The 20,818-nt window shown below is 36.7% G+C and overlaps 1 protein-coding gene across 9 annotated transcripts in view; it reads right to left on the bottom strand.

Annotated features, from left to right (window-relative positions):
- Positions 1–1,848: 1,848 nt before the first annotated feature.
- EYA4 (EYA transcriptional coactivator and phosphatase 4) overlaps positions 1,849–20,818 on the bottom strand; it is a 49,874-nt gene continuing 30,904 nt past the window's right edge. For 6 of the 9 annotated variants that reach the window (XM_029086353.1, XM_029086355.1, XM_029086356.1 and 3 more), the window contains 7 exons: positions 17,741–17,830; positions 11,465–11,523; positions 11,197–11,357; positions 8,655–8,769; positions 6,700–6,821; positions 4,266–4,366; positions 2,559–2,639 (listed from right to left, as the gene is read on the bottom strand). In XM_029086353.1, the coding sequence (XP_028942186.1) occupies positions 2,559–2,639; positions 4,266–4,366; positions 6,700–6,821; positions 8,655–8,769; positions 11,197–11,357; positions 11,465–11,523; positions 17,741–17,830 (729 nt within the window). Of the gene's footprint in view, positions 2,640–4,265; positions 4,367–4,405; positions 4,507–6,699; positions 6,822–8,654; positions 8,770–11,196; positions 11,358–11,464; positions 11,524–17,740; positions 17,831–20,818 lie in introns of all 9 variants that reach the window. The other 3 variants (XM_029086354.1, XM_029086357.1, XM_029086352.1) reach the window with 2 other exon arrangements.

The raw sequence follows: 20,818 nt of genomic DNA, 5'->3' as shown, positions 1-20,818 counted from the left end.
TGTTTGTTCTTACATCTGATTAGGAAAAGAACACTGAAAAGCTGAACAAACAAGTTGAGAAATAATATTGCTTCATGCATTTAAATAACACTATGACTTGTCAAAAAAAAAAAAAAGAAAAAGAAAAAGAATCTAGTTCACCATACCAATTTTTGGTTTCACAAAGGTTTTTATATTGAGATTCTCATGCAATGTTATGATGCTGGGACTTGAGAAGTGCTTTGTTTGAACTTTTTCCTATTCCAGTAGAAATAATTTTTTACCACCTGAAAAACTACAAAAAGCTGGTACAACTTTTTATGAAAAATGCATTTCCAGACCAAATTAGACTAGACAGGTACTGTAAGTATAAAGAAGGCATGCATCTTTTTTACTTTTTGGACACACAAATCTATCATCCAAATAGTTACTGTATAATTATTTCATATGGGGCAGTTTTCATGCAATGGCTTTAAACTGCCCAATGATAACAAATTTTCATTAGTTTTCTGTGTGGTGACCTGTATATCCAATTCCAACACAGCAAAGAAATTCCATGGATTTATGGATTTATAGAGGAGTTTTGCCTTGGACTTTTAATGGCTCCAGGCTTTCACCTACCAACTAACTTTCATATAAACTACAAAGTTTAAATCCACAAAGTTACTACCTTGTGACTAGACATTTGGCAGCTTCACAGCACAGAGAGGGAAGATCTTCACTTCAGTGCTGACTACTGTGCTTGTACAGGCATCCTGGAGTTTACATTTAACATCTTCTCTTGCACACACCTCTTTACGCAGTCAGAGCACAGGCAACCTGAGGTGTCTCTATGTACAGCGTTAAAAATCAAAAAGTAGTTTCCATCTTCTGCCATGAGAGAGGCACCACTTGCTGTTGTTTCAGAGTGCTCAAGCTGCACGTGCAGCAATAGGGACGCTGTGTGCAATATAACCCTTGCTCATTTTCCAAAGCTGAAAGGTAGCATGTTCAAACTTGCAAGGTAATTATCACTGTATGGAGTGTAATTTTTAATAGACATTAGGAAAATTAATGTTATATATTTCTCCATATTTCTTCATAAAATTCCCCTCTTTACCCTCTCCTCAGATGCCTGACATACTATTGAAATTTCTGATTCAAAACATTTAGGGTTCCTCCTATGAAATATTGTTCTGCAGTCAAAATTGAGTGAGGAAAATAATGTTGACCCAAAACAGAAGACACTTAAATGTGGAACAGAATAGAAAAGCTGCCAAAATGCTGTTATATCTACCAAAGCGAACTGTACTCCTCAAATGGCCATTGTCATCACACCAGCAATTTCACCAGCTTGTGCTGATCCTGAATTTGCTAAATGTAGCATAATTTGTGCACCTTACTGGTGAGAGAATCTATAGTAATTTTTCTTTCCTAAAGGACTTGTGTTTTACTCCCCATCTGGGCTTAATTCCACATTTTCACCCTGTGGTAGTGCCACTTTCACATTTTGTCTGCTGGGTGAGAATCTGTTCTTTTATACACAGCAGATGCACTCACTGCATGGCTTTCAGTGGACTAAGTAATTCATGAATATGGCTCTTAGTTCTCTTGTTGGAGAATCAAGAAATGATGTTGAAGGTGTTAAACACTTTTTTTTAGCTTTCAAGGTAGCGGTCCCCAGTATCAACCTCTCAACATACTTTTAACTTCCCTTAAACAATCAGTGGAATTATTCAGAATCCAAATAAAAACACAAACTTTCTTTTATTATTTTTTCTTACTGCAACAAATATTTAAATGATTTGGTGCAGCCCCACTCTTTGATTTCTTTGAATTTCAAATTTGGTCATGTCAAAAATTACCACAAAGGTTTTTTTTTTTGTTTGTTTATCTACATAGTTTTTAACCAAAATTACATTATAACACACAAACACAGTCTTCTTTTTAAGGCACAACACATCATTATGCACATTCTGTTTGCCAAACTTATAAAAGAGACAATATTATATAACCCTCTCCCTCCCCTACCCCCGCAAAAGAAAGAAAAATTGCATCCACTTCCAAAATCAGCTGCTAATAAAGTCACAGTAAATTATTTTCATCAATAATTTACACAAATTACAGGTCTAGACAGGATTGTCATTATACAGTCTGAGTGCATTCCAATTCAGATTTTCTGGGTTAGGTAGGCTAAAGTCTGGTTCAAACCTCAGTGCTGAGAATATATCCCATTTTGAGGAATGTTGTTGAACACCACCTTGTCGGCTGGAAAACGCGTGTTGGTGCTTTGCCAGTTCGAGTCCTTTGTTCACTCCTGTCAGGGCTCACTTGGTGTGTACCAGCAACCTCCACAGTTTTAATTCATTTAAAAACGTTGCATATATAAGACCATAGAGCTTCCTTACGTAGCACTAATGTTTTAACTCCATTCAGCAATCTGAATTCTTCAATTTGGAATTTTTAATTCCAAATATTTCTTCCCTTCTTAAGACAATTCATATGTGTACAGCCAGAGGCATTGAATCACACATAAAAATTCAGTGTACTTGAAATAGATATATATATATAAAAAAAGGATCGCCAACTTTAGAACACAGTTACAAATACTCTAGTTCCAGTGCTTGATGGAGAGCCAAGAGGTCCGAATGACTGGATATCCTCCAGAAAGGCATGTTGTGCTGTGTTTGTTAGAGGGGGGAAAAGGTCAGGAAAGATGAACACTGTGACACGGGGCGGTATATGACACATGAGGCTTACCACCACATATTTTACACCACTGTGTTTCTGGATTGATTTTTGCTAGTAAAGTACTGACAAAAATCAGACCAAAATAGATCTGAGCCTAATAGTTCAAGTGAAGTTAAAATAATTAGGTAGTCTTTCTTACAGTTTCTTTGGAAAGAGCCTGTTATTTAGTAAGGGCTATTTAGTTATTGTTAGCATGCAAACCCACACGAAGGAGCATTAATAGGAAATCCCTTTCCACTCCACTTACTTTCTAGACTTGGAAAACACTGAATGATCATTTAAAGGGCTATAAGACTTTTATTAAAAAAGGCTTCACACACAACACTGAAACAGAGTTGAATTACATTTTTTCTCCATATAGGGGGGAAAAATAAATCTCTTTTGATAAGAAAATAACACATTTCTGGTTTAAATAATAAAAGATAATTTGTGTTGCAGAAAGCATCAGTATTTGAGAGAGATGCATATATATGCACTATCTCCTTCAGCAAGTCATCAGAATAGAAAAAAACCTCATACTTTCATGTTGTGTTCAGATCTATTTGTAATGTGCTATATTCATCCATATCTCTGAATTCTGTATCTATCCATGCAATATAGCCAATGTTAAGAAAAAAGCATGCCAAATTGAAAGTACACAATCCAACCACCTTTGTTTAGTACAAACTATAAAAGACCCATCACCAGTACTGTACCCATATTAAGGAACCATTTGGAATGAGCATTTTGGTTATTTTCATTTTGTTTCCATTCCAGCTACAACACTAAAAGACCGTTTTATTTTGCTACTCCTAGCACAATGATATTTACCTCACTTGTCCTGTGCAGACATCGTGAGGCAAAAATTTCAGTTTTTGCACACTTTCAAGGTTATACTGGAAGTATGGTGCAAATTGATCTGGTTTTGAACATTGAAAACTTATCTGGTGAAATTTAGACTTGAATTATTATAATGAGAAAATGGAATATTTCTAAAGAAACAGTTATTGTTTAGAAACACAGACTTGGTACACAATCTCTATATTATGTTCTTTTTCCTTTTGCAGATATGTCTTTCTTGAAGCAAATTATATGTTCATCATATTTGCTCCAGTAAACCACAGATCTTGATCTATGTTAGCAAAAAAATTGCACAGTCCTTTAGGTGGTTTTGCCCCATTCTTTGTAACACTTCTCTTGAAACCTCCCTGATTTCACCATTGAAAGAAAACTACCACCCAGCCATCATGTCATAACCCTTTCTATTTCTTCTGTTTATATTTAACTTGCTTGAAGCTAGTCAGGAATTTTTTTCTGCAATCATTTTTCATTTATTTTAAAAATAGTTTTTCTTTTTTTTTTTTTTTTTTTTCATTCCAAACTGAAGTGAAGCAAACGCTAAAATCCAAATGGTTCATTTTACTCTAAGTTTTGATCTCATCATGCTCTTGTTGCCTTGCATCTGTGGACTCAAAATTATTTGTCATTCTGTCATTGTGCAACACTGACAGAAATGCAAACAGAAAGGCTTGCATTAGTAGCTATGTATCACACCAACATTTCAGGAGACAGGTTACCTTTTTTGCTGCCTGTTCTTCTTCTACACCATCCCCAATTACAACATATACTACTTTTCTGCCAAACCTTTGCATTATTCGTTCAAAGCAACTTTCTTTTCCTGGAAGATAAATGAGATAAGAGTTCAGAGTGAAGTTACCTGATTAGCTGCATGTTCCTCATCTCGGCCATCTCCAATCACAACATAAGTTATGTTAGTGCCAAATCTGGACACTATACGCTCAAAACAGCTCTCTTTGCCTGAAAAACAATGCACTACTTATTCAAGCTGTCAACTGAGTTATGGTGAAGCCCTACAAAGGACTATTGCAGTGGTAAGACATTGTTACTACTACTTTTTAAAAGTTTGCAACCTTGTGATTTAGAGCCAAAACTGACAAGAAGCAATTAATTCCCTTAGTGACACTAAGCTGTTAGAGGTAAAACTGAATCTCTTTCTTAAGAGTTACAGGAAAGCCACTAAGATAAAGGAATTAGCAGCACTGTAAAAATTAATAGGTCAGTGAATTAATAACTGAATTTAAATATTTCCCTATTATTGTAGTAATATTTTTTCAAGGAAAACAGACATTTTAATTCTAATGTGTCTGCAACAAAGTGTGATATAGCTATGGAAAAAGTGTTCAAAGAACAATGGAGAATCAGAATAAAATTAGACAACAGGTTCCCGGGAGAACATCCATGAAGCTTTTGGCTCTTTTGGAGAAAGGTGGAAGTAAGCAGGCTAAGCCAGTAACAACAATAAACAGGACTGAAAGGGATCAAGCAAAGTCATCTACTGATCTTCTCCTTGTACTACTGCAGCTTCAGTTTCAACAACAAATGCTTGTGCTATCAAGCCTAAAACTGTCCTAATAGGATGATTTCACTGGTTCCACGGGCAATCTTCATATTTAATTAACTGTTTCTATTAGGAAATTTGTCTTTGACATGTGACGTACATGTGCCCTATTGCAAAGAAATTATCACCTGTTGTCATACCTGCCATCAACATAGAGAGATTATTTCTTTCCTCTCTGCAATAGCTTTTTATCTTGTTTCTTATTTTGTCTCTCTTTGCCCCATGGTTTTAGTCTTTTCCCACAAGTTCATGCTTTCAGGACCTCCAATTCTTACTGCTCTCCTCTTGCTTTTATTAAGCTGGCCCACAAAAAAGTGCTTATGACTTGGAAAAGCACCGTGTGTATTAACTGTTGAGTGAGGACTAGATTCCAGTGCGTGCAAGCAACAGCTGCAATTATAGTCCTGTGCTCAGCACAGTGCAGAGATCACTGAGATAAATAGTAGAGAGAGATCTTGTACCCCAGAGCTTGCTGTGCTCCTGACAGGAGTGTAACAGCAGGCACAGTGTTCCCAGAAGGAACTCCTGGTGGAGAATTACTTCAACAGAGCCTCCAGAGACCGTGCTTCACTTCACCACTCTCTTCTGTGCTGTCAGCACTATTTCTTAATGCTCCTTCCTTTGGTCCAAGTGCAATCTCAGTGACTGAATCCAACATGTACAAGCTGTATGACAGATGACATTCATTCCAGAGGCTGCTCCGTACCATGTGGTATTTGGGATACTTTGTGCCTTGACTTAAGTTTTTAAGGAACTTGAGGCATTTATGTCTAGAGGACAGCTACAGCTAATTAAAGGATGACTGAGGTATAGTTTTTCCTGACACTGTTAACGTGTGCATTATTTTTTCACTTGCGAAAATAATTTAGGAAATACATTGTAATGCTTTTGTCAATGAAGTGTCACACTCCATGTTATATAAGGTGTCATAGGTAGAGAAATTATGCATTCCTGAATTAATAATTGATAAAACCCGAAATCTACCAAAAATATTGGATATTGTAGGCTGTGTCACATTTCACAGGAACGGCAACTCTTCTTGGTTTACAAGAAAATTTTGTATGCAATTTCCAAACCCCATAAATTTCCAAACTGTAATACACAAGAGGTACACAGTTATCAGCAGAACAGGAAAGTGCCCTTGTGGCATCCATCAACACAGCTTCTGCTGGTAACAGTTGTCATTACCATCACTAATGTACTATGCTTCCAGAAAAAGCTTGTGAAGCAGTGGCCTAGATTATATAGAGCTGAAGGTCAGAGCAGAGACTATTTTAACAGAAGTTCTGCTTAGATTTGAATTCACAAAACACTCCTCTTCATTCTTTTCTGTGCATTTTTTGTTTTCTGCATCACATTTAGGAGTTTCTGGGGCCTTTAATCAGTATGGGGACCTTTATTCCATCAGGCATCATTGAAAATAAGGTGAATTTGGAATATATCAACATAAACACATTTGAACATATGTAATGCCTAAATCTTATAACTAACACTGTAAGTGTCAGGGAAGTGGCTTGGAATCCCTCCATTACTGGCAAAAAAATATTGGTAATGCAATGTAGTCAGAATGGATGAAAGAATAATTTTCTTACCTATTTTGGTTGCACTGTAAATATTTTCAATAGGAAAAGCTCCTCCTAAGCTGTATAGTAGAACTTTTGCAAGGGCTGGGATAAGCTGGGTTGTTGTTACCAACACGTTTACACAGTTACTCCTAAAATGAGAGAAATAGTTTAAGTTTCAATAGTTTAAAACTATTACCCAAATGTTGATGAGGTGAACCAGCTGTGGAGAGCATATTCAGGATTCCTTGACATTTACTTTCACTCACATAGCAGTACTGCTCAGCACCATCACTTCCAGAAAAATGTACATAAAACTTTTGGCAAAATCCTTTAAAGAAATATGCAGGCCTGATTTGAAGGAAATATTCCACACTGGTTTATAAAAAAACACATCCTGGAAGATGGGTCCACTAATATACAGACATTTAAGAACACCAATTACCTCCAAAAATAGGCATTTGAATGCTTTAAAAGCATTATTTTCACTCTGGCAATTAACTGGCTGTAGGTACTGGCCAAAGAAAAGAGTTAAAAGAACGCAAAAACATCATTTGTTACTCCTGTCTTGAGGGGAAATAAAAAGCCAATACACATTTCTGCACAATGACATCACTTTCTTCATGTTTCAAGACTGAGAATATTTCTGAGAAGAAGGAGAGATAAGAATAATCATGTTAATAAGCTAGCATCAAATGATGAGGAGGAAAACTTGAATGGAGAAGTTGTGCTGGCAGTAACACAACTGAAAACTCAGAGCCAGGCTACTTTAGGCATTGACAGGCTGGAATATGGGCATGATGATGCTGTGAACATGGAGCTGAGAGCAAATAGTTGTGATTTTTCCTCCTTGTTCTTTCACAAATTCCAAGCAAAAACTTAGGTTACTATTTGTGATAGTTTCACTGCTAAAAATCAGGACACTATTTCTGCCTTAATGTACTCAATTTCCTGTCAGCAACATACAGGTAATATTTAGCTGCCTCACAGGTAAATTCTGAAGATTTATAGCTGTACAGCTCTTTGAAGACAAGATAAAAGACTATTATTTAACAGTCCTGAGAAACTGATAAACAGTTTTCCAGACTCATCCACCAATGCTCAACTGGCCTTCATTGCCATAAGTCTTTTTGAAGACTAGCAATTTGGAAAGAAATGTAGAGCTAAACCCAATGGCTTACACAAATTTACACACATTTTTTACTTTTTTTTATCTCTTAATGTGCTTAAGATACTGTTAAATAAAAAACAGTTAAGAGATAAACATATTGCAAAAGTTGTTATGTTTAAAATAAGCTTTTCACATCTTTCCAAGTTTGTTCTTTCCACTTCATGCTGAGTCTTTTCCCAGACATGTTCAGAAGGCAAGATGGGTTAAGATTGTTCTTTTTTATGGTTTAAAACCAGAATTTTTAGGATGTCTGATGAGATACATATTGTACAGCTGACTAAGCAACAGCATTGTTCACAGTTTTATTATTTCATAGGAACAACACATTTTATGTCTCATTACTGGGAATCTGGACTTTTAACTCTTCTGAAAACTTAGATATATGCTTAAGCATATTGATTTTTCTGGAAGAACAGAACAAAAATGTTTTGTGTTCTGGGATCTATACAGCATTTATGTAGCACTGTGAATAGGCACAGGCATTGAAGGACAGAACAGAGGGACGTGCAGTTCAGAGGATGCTGCCCAGAAGATAATAAATTAAAGGCTGGCTCAGAATTTTATGATATCCTTTCAGTGTACACAGGCACATTTAATCACATTTTAGAAGACACTTAATACTATCTTTAGTAAATACTGGAATCACAGAAAATAAAATAACTTTCCATGGAATTTTTCCTACATCCTATTCAGAGGTCATATTAGACATGTTCTGTTCTTTACAGGCACTAATTTATTTTAACCTAAAATGACAGAAAGTAGTCACTACAAGTCCAAAGCTAGAAACTTTTTTAGAGTAGACTCAAATACATACCTTGTGCTGATAATTGATAATGACTTAAGTGCATTTGTTAGCCAGGAGTCTGTTAGAGCTTCAATCTCTGCTCTTAATTGCAACCATGCATCTCTTTTAGCGGGACCCAGGAGCCCTTTTATGTAAAAAAGGAAGAAAAGAAAAAAAAAATCAAATTCTGTATTAGTTGGAATTTATAGATTTTATGGCCATTGTTTCTATTTTAAATTCCATTAGAACTTGAAAAATATCAAAGAGAAAAGTTATTATATTCAAGGCTCAGTAAATTGATGTCTGTCTGTATTTGCACTCTACTATACCAAGCAATTTCAGAGAGTATTGAAGATACTAATAATTAGTTGCCTGATTATTTTTTTTTTTGTCTGTTCAGGCTACTTTATTACATGTCAAAGTATACCTCTGAGAAATACATATTATTTAAACCAACTCCTCACATACATCTTACTTTCTGATTATCAGAGGCAATGACAAGGACATCCATGCCATCCTAATCATAGGCAGAGACACTCACAAAAGAGACTTTAGAATAAATTTGCTTTTGCAGTATTTGCATATGTTTAAAACTGCCCTGCTTATGACTCTGTATATAGGTGAACCTCAGGTTACACATATGGAAATACATTTGTTTGCTGATGGCTTACTTTTCATGCTGTGTTGTAGTTAGCAATGATAGCTCCTTTTATAGCATTTACAGCTGTGAAACGGCTGTACATCTTATGTTCTCATATCTCAGTTAGTCTTTAAAAGCACCTTAAGATCTCCTTTTGGATATGAATGGTCAGATTTTAAAAAATACCCAGCCTGCGGAATGTTGAGATATGAGTTCTTTGGAACCAAGCTATTTTAAATTTAGATTTGGTCCTGGAAGAGCAGGGAAGCAGGCTTCATGACCTTTAGTATCCCTCTTCTCTGTCACACCCCAAGTTCTTAAGAAGTGGTGATGACTGTCTTTAAAAATCTGAAATGGAGCAACCTAAAAATACCTAGTTTGATCTAGCCTTCTGTTGCCTTTTAACAGCTATTTTGAAATAGACAGATATGTGATAAAAAGATTATTTAAAAAGTTAAGAAGTAGAGGATGGATGCCCACTATGGATGGAATGTATTTCAGAAGCAGGATTTGTGGGAAAGAATAAAAACCTTAACACAATGCACCACATGTGTGCATATGCACATATTGCACTCTGCCTTTGCAATGGTTGTTCCTCTTAGTGTGTTTTCCTATGCTGTGCTCTTGGACTTGAGCTCTTACTAATGTTAAAAGTTTTATGAAATGCAACAGCTTTAGAATCTTAGATGTATTAGGAGATAGAAGAAAATCCAGTAAACATATGGATAATAATGTTGCAAGTAGTCTTAATATATAAAAACTCCATTCATGAAACCAATGAATGGCAAGTCAGGGCAAGTGAAAATCAGCCATTTAACTATCACCCTTTGCTCCTATTGCTTCCTCTTGTGGCAAATAAAGACTCTGAACTTCTAAGAGAAAATATATATTTCAGGTTTACATAGTTTAGAAAATGATTAAGGTAATGACTAATTATTGCCCATATTAGTAGTCCTGTTTCCCATTTTTGAGAGACTGCAAGAAATGAATATCAAACTGTCTGGTTTTGCTGACGGTGAGCTTTACTTTGAGTTTCAGGTTCCTTTGAAATACATTTCAGGTAAGTTAAAAAAGCCCATGCTGTAGAATGAGTGTTCACTTGAACTCCTTCCTGTTTGAGTTCACCTCATCTTATCCTCAACTGTGGCTGTAACAATGCTTGAAAACTTGTAAATATTCCCTGTTCTCGCAGGCTCTTCTTAAGGCAGTCAGTTGATGTATTCCCCCCCTCAGAAGAGAGCTGGCAGCCTCTGCAAGTCACACAGGACTCTCCAGAATAGGTTATTTCAGTTCTGCTGCTTGATTTCCTACAAGTCTGCTGGCCATGAGTGAGTCCATGAATGAAAACGGTAACAGGAAAGCTCTGAGCCCAAATGAGACTTGAATTTCTTGCTAACACAATTAACTGTGTAAGCTACAGAATCACCAAAAAGGGCTTGTGGCATGGCAGTGCTAGGGTTTTCTTGCATCCACTGGTAAAAATGGACTAGCAGGTACCTAGCAGAGAATTTAGTGGATAGTGTGTTGTTACCAACAAGATCATGAAAATGTAGGATGGAACAGGCCAGCCACAACTAATTTGTGCTGTGGAAACTATACAACCTCATTCCTAGAATAACAGCATAGTTGAGGTAGAGTAAGTGGCTCAACCAATCAGTAAGGTAGGTATAGCTGAGCTGTGTCTGAAGGAGAAAAATAGGCTCCATGGAAGCTAAAGGGAAGCCTCATCTCTTTCCCCACCTCTGGTTCTCCTCCACAACAACACAATGTTGGCTCTGCCATTACACTCAGTAGCTTTCAATAGCCCAAGGTCCAGTCACATCACTTTCCATTCACTCTGTGGTTTCCAAGGCACATTCCCTCAGTGGGAGTTCATCACTACGCAGTATAACCTGATCAGCATTCTAAATCGGTTTTGACAATTAAACTCACCTCCTATGTTGTTCTTGTAAGTATTATACAACTCTTTTACTCTTCTGTAACGGAAAGCCAGCTTCCTCATCCAGTCAACCCCTCCTCTTACACCTGTTGGCAGACAAAGGTTTGCACTACTTGCAGCTGCATGGAAGCCATCAGTTGCAAAACTGTAGGTACTGCAAACACCCAAAATACAGTAAAAATAAATACAATGTATTCCTGTAAATGCTCAATTTATTTAATCTTTGAAGAAAAAAAAAAAGAAACAAATGGTCCATCTTACCTTAGGTCTTGTCCATTATCATCAGAAGAAACATCATCTATATGAACTTGATCACACTCCTGTTGAAAAAAACCCAAACAAATGATAAATTATCTTATAATAAAGTGTGCTATCCAGATGCTTAGTACAGATGTTGAAGAAATGCTCGGTGCAGGCCACTAAGTGCACCAGAAGATGGCAGCGTATATACACTTATAGCTTCCTATTCCCACCAATTTCTTTACAATAATACATCCGTCAACTCCTACACTGTGTAAATTAGTTAAAACAGGCCTTTAGAAAAGTGATATGTAACTTGTGTGATTTTAGATTAAAATAGCTTTAACTGAAAAAAATTCAACCAGTCTCATTTACAGTCTCTGTAGTATACCCATATTCCAAAATCACCTAAATTGTATTTCCCCACTTCCTAAAAGTTAATGATGATGGAGATCCACAGGCCTGTAATTTCTGTTAAGTCTCTAGGAGTCTGGATGCTTATCAGGTTTTTTTCTTGTTTTATCCAAATGCCTTTGGCTGGAAAATCACAGATAATCAAGCAGTCCTGGAAAATTTCATTATTTCCTGGTTTCAGAAGGAATGGAAGTAACTTCAGGGATCTGAGCTACACTGGAAAACTGAACTCCTCTCCAAGCTGGTTTAATAATTGGATAGCTATCAAATATCCTTTTCTGCACAGTGGTTATGGCAGAAAGATAGGAAAATGTGGGGGAAGCACAAATAAATATAGAACTCAAGCCACCTTGCAGCACTAAATATGAATAGGCATTGTATTACTGATTTCTGTAGTTGTTAGAACTAACAACTTAACCTAAAGACACACCTGAAATTCAGTGTCCAGAGATTTACTTTCCTCCATATAAGTATTTTTTTAATATTTAAAATAGCTGTTAACATAATCCTAATACAAGAAAAGTTCAATGATGTATTTAAAAATTACTCCCCAATAAATGTTTTCAGATAATTTAATCTCATCACTGAGACAAAATGAGGTGGAACTTCTAAAATGCACATTCTGTACCTCAAATAAAGAGTCATCTGAATCATCTACTTCAGATCAAGTTGCTGACAAGCTGCACTTAATTCAGACTCTGTGACATGCAGGAGGACACCATTCTACATTTCCTATCTCAGTCTTGTATCAGTGCTAAATTGTCCAGATAAAGGATATATTTCAACAGGGGAGTGATTTCCAAATGTGTATGCCACAATTTCCTGGAGTGTGAATTTGGGGAATTGCCATTTCTTCTTTCTGTTTTTTTTTGTTTGTTTGTTTGTTTAATTATTATTATTTGCACTGAATGGAAACTTAACAGACTTTTACCCACATTAAACTAGTTTTTTTAAAAAATAAATTAGCAATTTTTTATAAAATAAATGCATATAATTTCATTTTCAAATGCATAATTCCATTGCATCATACAAACAATCATAATTTAAAATTTTGTATCAAGACTAAAAGAATAAGCAGCCAAACTCTGTTCATCTGGCTTAATCCATTAAGACAGGCATGAAAGAGCAGTGTTCAAGGAACATAAATGAAGCATTCTTCTCCCCACTGGAGTACTAAAATTTTTTGTTTCTGTCTGAGGAAATTATTTTAAACTGTAGAATATTTTTTAAAACTGCTTTTGGATGCAAATAGCAGATGAAAAGAGAAAGAAAAGGGAAAGTGGCAGTCGAAATAAAAGACTAATTTCTTTACCCTTATTTATTATTATCCAGAAAAAAAATGCAACTATACTCCACCCAGTGTAGGAGAGAAACTAAAAAATCAGACAAAAAGCCCTACTGGGACAAATTCTAACTCTATATTCTGCAATATCTGAGCAATATCTGGCTTCCTAATCACCTTTGCCAATTTCCCAGAAACTGGTCAAAACATAAGATAATTTTAAAAGTTTAAAAATCAGTCCATTGGATACGAAGGTATACTAATTAAATGGAGGGCACACAGAAGCCCTGAGGAATAAGGAGCGTCTGCTGCTGTTTGTATTTTCTTAAGCCTTTCAGCTACATTGTTCCAGCCTTGAAAATTACAGATAACTGTTCTGCTGATAATTTCATTATTAAGTTAATTATGAGTGGGTGGCAAAGGCTCAGCTGTTTACTTTTATTTATCTTTCATTTTGTTCATTGATTCCAGCAACAGGAGAAGAGGGGAACATGCCGTTTTCTGATTACTTGCCCCTTGTTCCTGCAAGAAGGTTGCTTAGTTTGTAGCCACATGAGAGGATCAAACCCAACAACATTCGCCAGCCTCCTCCTTCTCCCTCTTCCTCTTCTCCTGTCTCATCTTGGATCCATGGCTCAACTCCTCACAGTAGTGGCAATACACATTTGCTGGTCAACAAACTCATGCCCACCTCTATTTGCTTTGTTTTACTTCATTTTCTCTTTTACTTATTTACTTCAACAAAAATGTTTAAATTATACAAATTCACTTAAATGTTGTGAAAAAGCTTTCCGGAAAAAAAAGAGGAGACGGTTTGTGCAGATTTGAGATAGTTTTCTACTTTTCCCAAAAGAAACAGGAAATTGATGGTACAACACTAGATGTGAGTTTGCTTGAAGAGGAGACCAAACAGTTGCAGGGAAGAAGGAAAGAAAGCAAGCTGTCATTTTAAATGTTAAGGTAAAATGCTTTTCACACCAGCTACATGTACTGGCTACACTCTAGTAACAGTGGTTCACTGCCAGTGCAAGGTCAAAACTAAGAAAGATAAAATCTATTTCCTATTACTGAGAGTACAGGAGAAGAATTGAGGTACAATAACTGGCTTTTGCTTGAAGCAATACTAATTTAAATTATATCTAAGCGCAGTCAATTCTCTGCAGCAATTTTTAGAGCTGAAAAATTATTTTAGAGTACAGAATCAACAAATCATCTGTAAAAACCATCCTCCTGGAATGGACAGTAATTTCATTATCCAGTAAAAACACTGACTCACCACACTGTACACAAAAATGTTATTACTGAGGAGATATTCAGCACTATGCTTTCTCAGGCTATACAGAATACTCCTTTTTATGTATATGCTTCAATTTCTGTTAAAACTAGTTTGACTTGCCTCCCAAATTCTGAAACTTACCTAAATCCTATTTTTCATTTCTCATTTCAATTTCTAATGAGCAAAAAAATGACAACAAAATCCTATTTAAAATATGGTAGGATTATCATAGAAATGGAAATGTAACTCAGTTTGTTTGAAATACTCTTTTTTTCTTCATTGTTTTGGGAATGGAGGGGGATAATGGAGTTGGAAGATTCAAGTCCAAATTCCTTCTTGCAAATCGCAGAAACAGGGTTTTTTTAACATGCATAGTATGCCTACCAACATTTCTAAAAGCTGTCTTAAAATTAAAACTGAAATAGGGAGAAAAACTTGAATTCATTCCTTACCTGGTTGAGACGAGAATGCATTAGTCTGGAAATTATTACAGAACTGAGTCCCGTCTCTTAGCATTGCTTAGGCACATGAACTTTCTAGAGCACCAGATTCCTATTTTCATGGCAGAACACCAACTGCCCTCCCAAGCGAGACTTCTCAAGCTAACTAAAATTTATACACTGAGAATGAAATTGCTGGAGAACAGCCTAGCCTGAAATAAAAGTGCAGCTTGGCTGATTAGAACAGGGGTTACTGGGTCAGCAGGGAATGTCTCAGCAGATAGGAATTTCAGCATCAGCAGTCATTGTAGTGAGACAGATTTGCATAGAAGAAGGAGAACTTTATTTTTGTATGTGATAGCTTTCAATAACTTGGTTATTATTACTAAACCCTGGTATGCAGTGTTTGCAACCAAGAAAGACAGGGAAAAAAAGAGAGCTTAGAGGATGTAGTGACTGGAGTCAGTATTACAGGAATACAGGTTCACTAGTACATTACGGTTGTCATGTGCAGAGCCACAAGGTTTATTGTGGGATGAAGATGAAAGCAAGACAGAAAGTATGGAACCTGATGGCTCAGCATTAAAAAAGTGAGATGATGAAAGGAGAAGTAATCTGTCTAGTTAGTAAAGGCCAATCTCACTTCCTTCAGTAAGAACTGAAGGTCTTCTGTCCTGATGGCCATGACCATCCGCAGCTCAGCACTCACCTCCCTCCTCCTGGGGGAGGATGGAGAGAGGAAGACAGAGAAAGAGACATGGAGAGAGGGGGAGAGATGAGAGAGAGACCCCAAGTCAGAACTAGGGATTGTCAGAATTAATGACACAGTCATCACACAGATGCACTGAAATATTCAGTAATGGCCATGTGCTCTGCAAATATATTTAAACAGACTTATTCATCTGCATATTAAAGGACACATCTATGTACTTTGGCACAGAATATCATGCAATTATTTTTTATTTGCTAAGAAGACAGAAAATTGTTGGTCTTCTTGCATATGCCAGAATGTGTGCATACAGCTCATTTCAGAACAAGAAGTTTGGAATTTTGGTAATCTTGTAAGTAAGTGAGTTGATTTTGAAATAAAGATTAATTCTGGGCTAGAAAATATTTAATTGCATGTAGAAACTGGTTTTAATCAAATCAAATTGATTGAGTTATGAGATTCACCAATACAGTTCCCAAGTAGTATTTTTTGATTTCTCTAAAGATGAAAACTGTTTGGATACTGTTCAAGCTCTGGAATGAGCTGGAGTATTAATTTTTCGACAGGATACTGAAACCACCCTATGAATAATATACAAAAATGTGATGATCTACCTATGACAGATAAACCTGAGATCTACAAGGAAAATAAATAATGAGAGAAAGGAATGAAGCTTCAGTGGCCATAAGCAAGAATAAAGAGGTATGGAAAGAGAGAAAAGCTCCATTGTGCGGAACTCTTCCACTTGAACTCAGCACAAGACTGAAGAACTCTGGGCATATGCTACCAAACGGCTTAAAGTTCATTGCGTGCCACATGAAATCTGAACATGCAGGGGCAAAGGTTTGCTAAAAAGAAATTTAAACAATGCTTTGAAAAATTTATTTGGAATCTTCCCCTGGTATGGGGCACCAGAAGGAGAACATTCACCGAATGCACTTGCATTGTCAAGTGATGACTCATTAGGACTGCAATAAAACACTGACTGTAGAAGGCATTTACTTTCTTAGGTTTCTGCTGCTGGAAGGAGGAAGTGCAGCTCAGGTACAGGGTGAAGTAGGTTCTTGACTTAAAAAGAAGTAAGAATAAATGAGGTCTGCAAGGGATGGCAAAGACAACTACAGCCTGGTACCTTCTATTTTTCCTATTGCTTACAATCAATGAAGGAACAAGACAAGTGCACAAATCAACATCCCAGTGAATGGAAAAATCTCACTTATCCTCATTTTTTTCTTTTCACTCCCCAGAGACCTTTCTCTGGCATTTTAAACAAAACCTCAAAGGCTTCCAAGTGCCATTAGTGACAAAATATCTGTTCAGAGAGGGAGTCTGGGATCCACTTTGAGTAAGAAAAAAACTGATTTAGAGCAGTGGAAGGACTGAAAAGCCCATAGTTTAATTTGAGAACTGTTTTTCACCCCCTGTCTCTTGACACACATGGTTGTAAGACTGTCATTTTCCACAATAACAGATCTGGATTCCTGGAGTGAAACAAAAGGTCTGTCCCTGTGGCAGTCCATCTGCGTGCTCCTGACAGGTGAGCAGTCCACAGCCATCACTCCCTAGGAAGAGGTCTCTCCCTTTTCTGACCGGATGCCAAACTGCACACCCTGAGTATGTCGTGACAAAATATGTGGTTGCCTGGTTACCTCGGGAAGAGACATCACTGACAAGCACACCTATCATAGTCCCATCTCTCTGATGCTGCAGTCTTTGAGGTAAATGAAAAATATTCTACCTTTGAGCAAGAAAGGGTGGCCTGCAGCCAAAAGGCTATTCAGGTATGTGAAGAGAAGAACACAATCTCTTGTGGTTAGCTGATGGTACCCACTGAAAACAAATGCAGAGAACTTCAAGAGAAAGAATGGAAGGCACATATGTCCCCCTCCTGGAAATGGCTGCAGACAGCTCTAAATCCAGGGAAACTGAAAAGATGGCCATAGGACAAGGAGAGGAGAGGGTAATTAGCAGATTCCCTTTCTCATCCAGTTTCATGGAAGGACTCTGGTGCCATGGCAAGTCACTGCTACCTGGCTAAGCCATCTTTGATTAGAGTATGAAAAAACCCAAAGTCTAGAATGGCAGAAAATGTCACACACAACAAACACTAATGCAGAGCAAAGCCACTATGCTACAACCCCAAGCATAATGGTGGTTATGTTCTTTTGGTTCTTACCTCTAAATCATTAAAAAATAAATGTGTGTCAGCAAGATTAAAAATCATTTCTTCCATTCGCAGTCCAAGAGTCACTGCCATTGGTGGATCCTTAAAAAACAGAAATCAAGGTTAACTACTTCAATATCTTTGTTACATGAGAATTACTTTTAAAAATTGCTGTAAACAAAGTGTTCTGAAAAACTAGCACTGCAATAGATTTCTATAAAATCCTTTCAGTATTAAGCTATTTTAATATAGCACTAGAAGAAGAGACTGCTGAATCTGTGTGTGAGAACATTTGGAGAGCTGGGGATGTTGAAATAGCCAGTTTTTTGAAGGTCAAGGCATTTGTAATCTGGCTAAATTGATAGGGGGAAAGCTGGTGGCCATGTGTAAACCTGCATAAAGAAGGCTGTAAACAGGGAAGGAACTTCTCACAGAAGTTATATGTAAGAAAACCAATATTTATTATAATAAGAATGCACGACACTTTTCATCCTCAACCCTTTTATAAAAATATGTAAGTATCTTGCCTGTCAACTCGTGGGTAGAAAAAAGCTGACTCACAGAGCAGTAAATACTTTTTTCTGACCTAATGCACTGAGTCAGCAGCAGAGATGGAAACAAACTCCATGTCACACCCAGTCCACTGCACAATTCCTCTGTTCTCTTGGCTTTTCTTCCCAACTGTTGGGCACACAGAAGATCTCAACAAGGTCATAGTAAAACTAGGCTAGGAAAGGTGATTATCTTTACCAAATGATTACTTTGTAAGCAATCATCCTACACTGTGATATGGAAGGTGTGATTTAAGAGGCCTTTTCAATTTCTAATGTTTCTGCTTTAGAAAAATACAAAAGGTAGTTAAAACCTAAACCTACTTCCCCAAATTGAGTTTCACTTTGGATATATCATCAATGCTTTGCCCATGCTTAGGCCTATATCACTTATTTTCCACACTTTCTGCTGCTCCATGATGGATCCTCAAATCCCGCACTGTTCTTCCCTTTTCTGTCAGGTCCTTCTTCTATGCAGGTGCTCACTGATGAATTTCCAGGCACTCCTTTATGATTTTATTGAAGGTATTAATTCAACAAGTCTGTAAGTATTCTTCTAAGTGTTCTTCAGCATGCCTACAATCTATGGCACAATTCTTTAGGTGGTTCACAGGAATGGGAAAGCTTATGTAAGTTTGTTTGCTACAGATCATCTCTTCATTTCCAATGAAATACAGGATTCCTGTCCCTGAATGAGATTCACTCAAAATGTTACATCTGCTCATAGGCCAGCTTCCACACTATCAAATCACTTTATCTCAGCAAGATACCACAAATTGACCAATCTGCAGTAACAGTTTGTCTGAGACCATTTAGTGTACAATGAATGTGAGATAATGAATTTAACTTTGCTAGGCTTGCTAGGAAAAAGGTTAAGCCAATTTGCATTACCTTACATTTGTTTTAGAATAAGTAAGGCACACAAACAGTTCCTGATGCTTAGCTGACACCTAGTAACTAGTGTTATCATTTCCTTAATCATCTGTCTGAGCTTGTGGGGTTCAGTTAGCTTTTTTATGCTTAACGTACTACAACAGACTTTTAAAATAGATGTGATTCTCTTCTCATTAAAATAGGATAAAATTCTATATTTCATCATTTAAACTCTGATTGACAGTAGCAAGTTTTCAGAAATCCTTTCTTAAATACCTTGAGATTAAAAGTCTAAAAGTTTACCAGCACCTGGCAGCAAAATCATGGAAAACATCAAATGATCATTTGTTAGTATTAGGATCAAAGGCTTCCCAATCAGGATCAGACGTCTGCTACTCCAGGCCTTCACAACGACAGAATAAAAGATGGCTTCTGCCCTCAAGCACTTAAAAACTAATAGTAAAATCTGAAACGTAGACATATTTTGACCCTTGCTCATGAAAAAGTCAGACTTAAAGGGCAGAATAGTGTACAAGAAATTGTAATGATCTGAAGTTAGACCAAATTCTCTGGCAATGACAGGAAATATTTTTATGTTGACCCTCGAACTGGCTTAGACTACCTTTCAGAAGTAAAAACCAAATGCGGAGCTTAGTAACATAACTTCATACCCTACGTAGTCTGCAGTCACGTTCACTGAATCTGAAAGTCACATGGCTGAATACAGCAGCAAGTGAAAAGGACAGTTTTCCAAGGGGATGATTAAAGAACACACATTAACAGATTTGAAAAAACTCATGTAAGATACTTAGAACACAAATCATCAAAATACTCTCGACTCTTGAGATTCCTCATCAAGTTGTAATGCTTTTATCAAAATGTCATCACATATAAACATGCATTTCTCTCTCCTTTCTGTAGCATTTTTTTCTGCGCACAGTAAATTATAATTTTTACTTCCTAGAGACAATATAATAAAGAGTATTTGCAATATGTTTCTTTACCTCAATCCCACGAACGCTAGGGCATGTGCATAACTTTATGCACAGGTGGTAACTCATTATTATTTATGTGAGTTAAGTTATTCACTGGAGTGCTTCCAAGACTGGAATCTCAGGCTTTTGATTCTCAGCCTCTTTTTTCCCCTTCCTGGGTAGAAGCAGACTTAAATGCGGAAATTTGCTGTAACATATTCCATTATAATCCAATTTATTTTTACAGAAACTACCAACTATGTATCACAATTTCCTGCCTTGCCTCATATAGTTGAAAGACATAAACGTGACAAAGCTTTTATGATTTTCTTATTAGTAGTATTTTTGTAACCAACTATGCCTGACTTTATTACTGTTAAAATGGGATTTCCTATGTTCCTGTTTTGAGGAAGGCATGTGTGGGATATTGCTAGGTACCATACGTAAAATAAAATAAAGCAAAGAGAATTAATTTCAGCTTAGCATGAAATCAGTCTGGGAACTCCCCATAAACACTTCTGCTAAGAAGAGTCACTAGAATTGAATTTTCAAGACATGAACAATTCTTCCTGTAATAAATTGGCCAAAACTTGCACCACAACTGTTTAACAAGAATTAAACACCACGACCTAGCTCCTGCCATACTAAGTTCATTCCCTCAGGTACAAAAATAGACAGAGAAAGCAGATTTG

The sequence above is a fragment of the Antrostomus carolinensis genome, unplaced genomic scaffold, assembly GCF_000700745.2.
Source record: "Antrostomus carolinensis isolate BGI_N321 unplaced genomic scaffold, ASM70074v2 scaffold12958, whole genome shotgun sequence".
NCBI lineage: Eukaryota > Metazoa > Chordata > Aves > Caprimulgiformes > Caprimulgidae > Antrostomus > Antrostomus carolinensis.
Note: the sequence above shows the minus strand (reverse complement) of the source record. Positions and strands in the feature narration are given on the sequence as shown.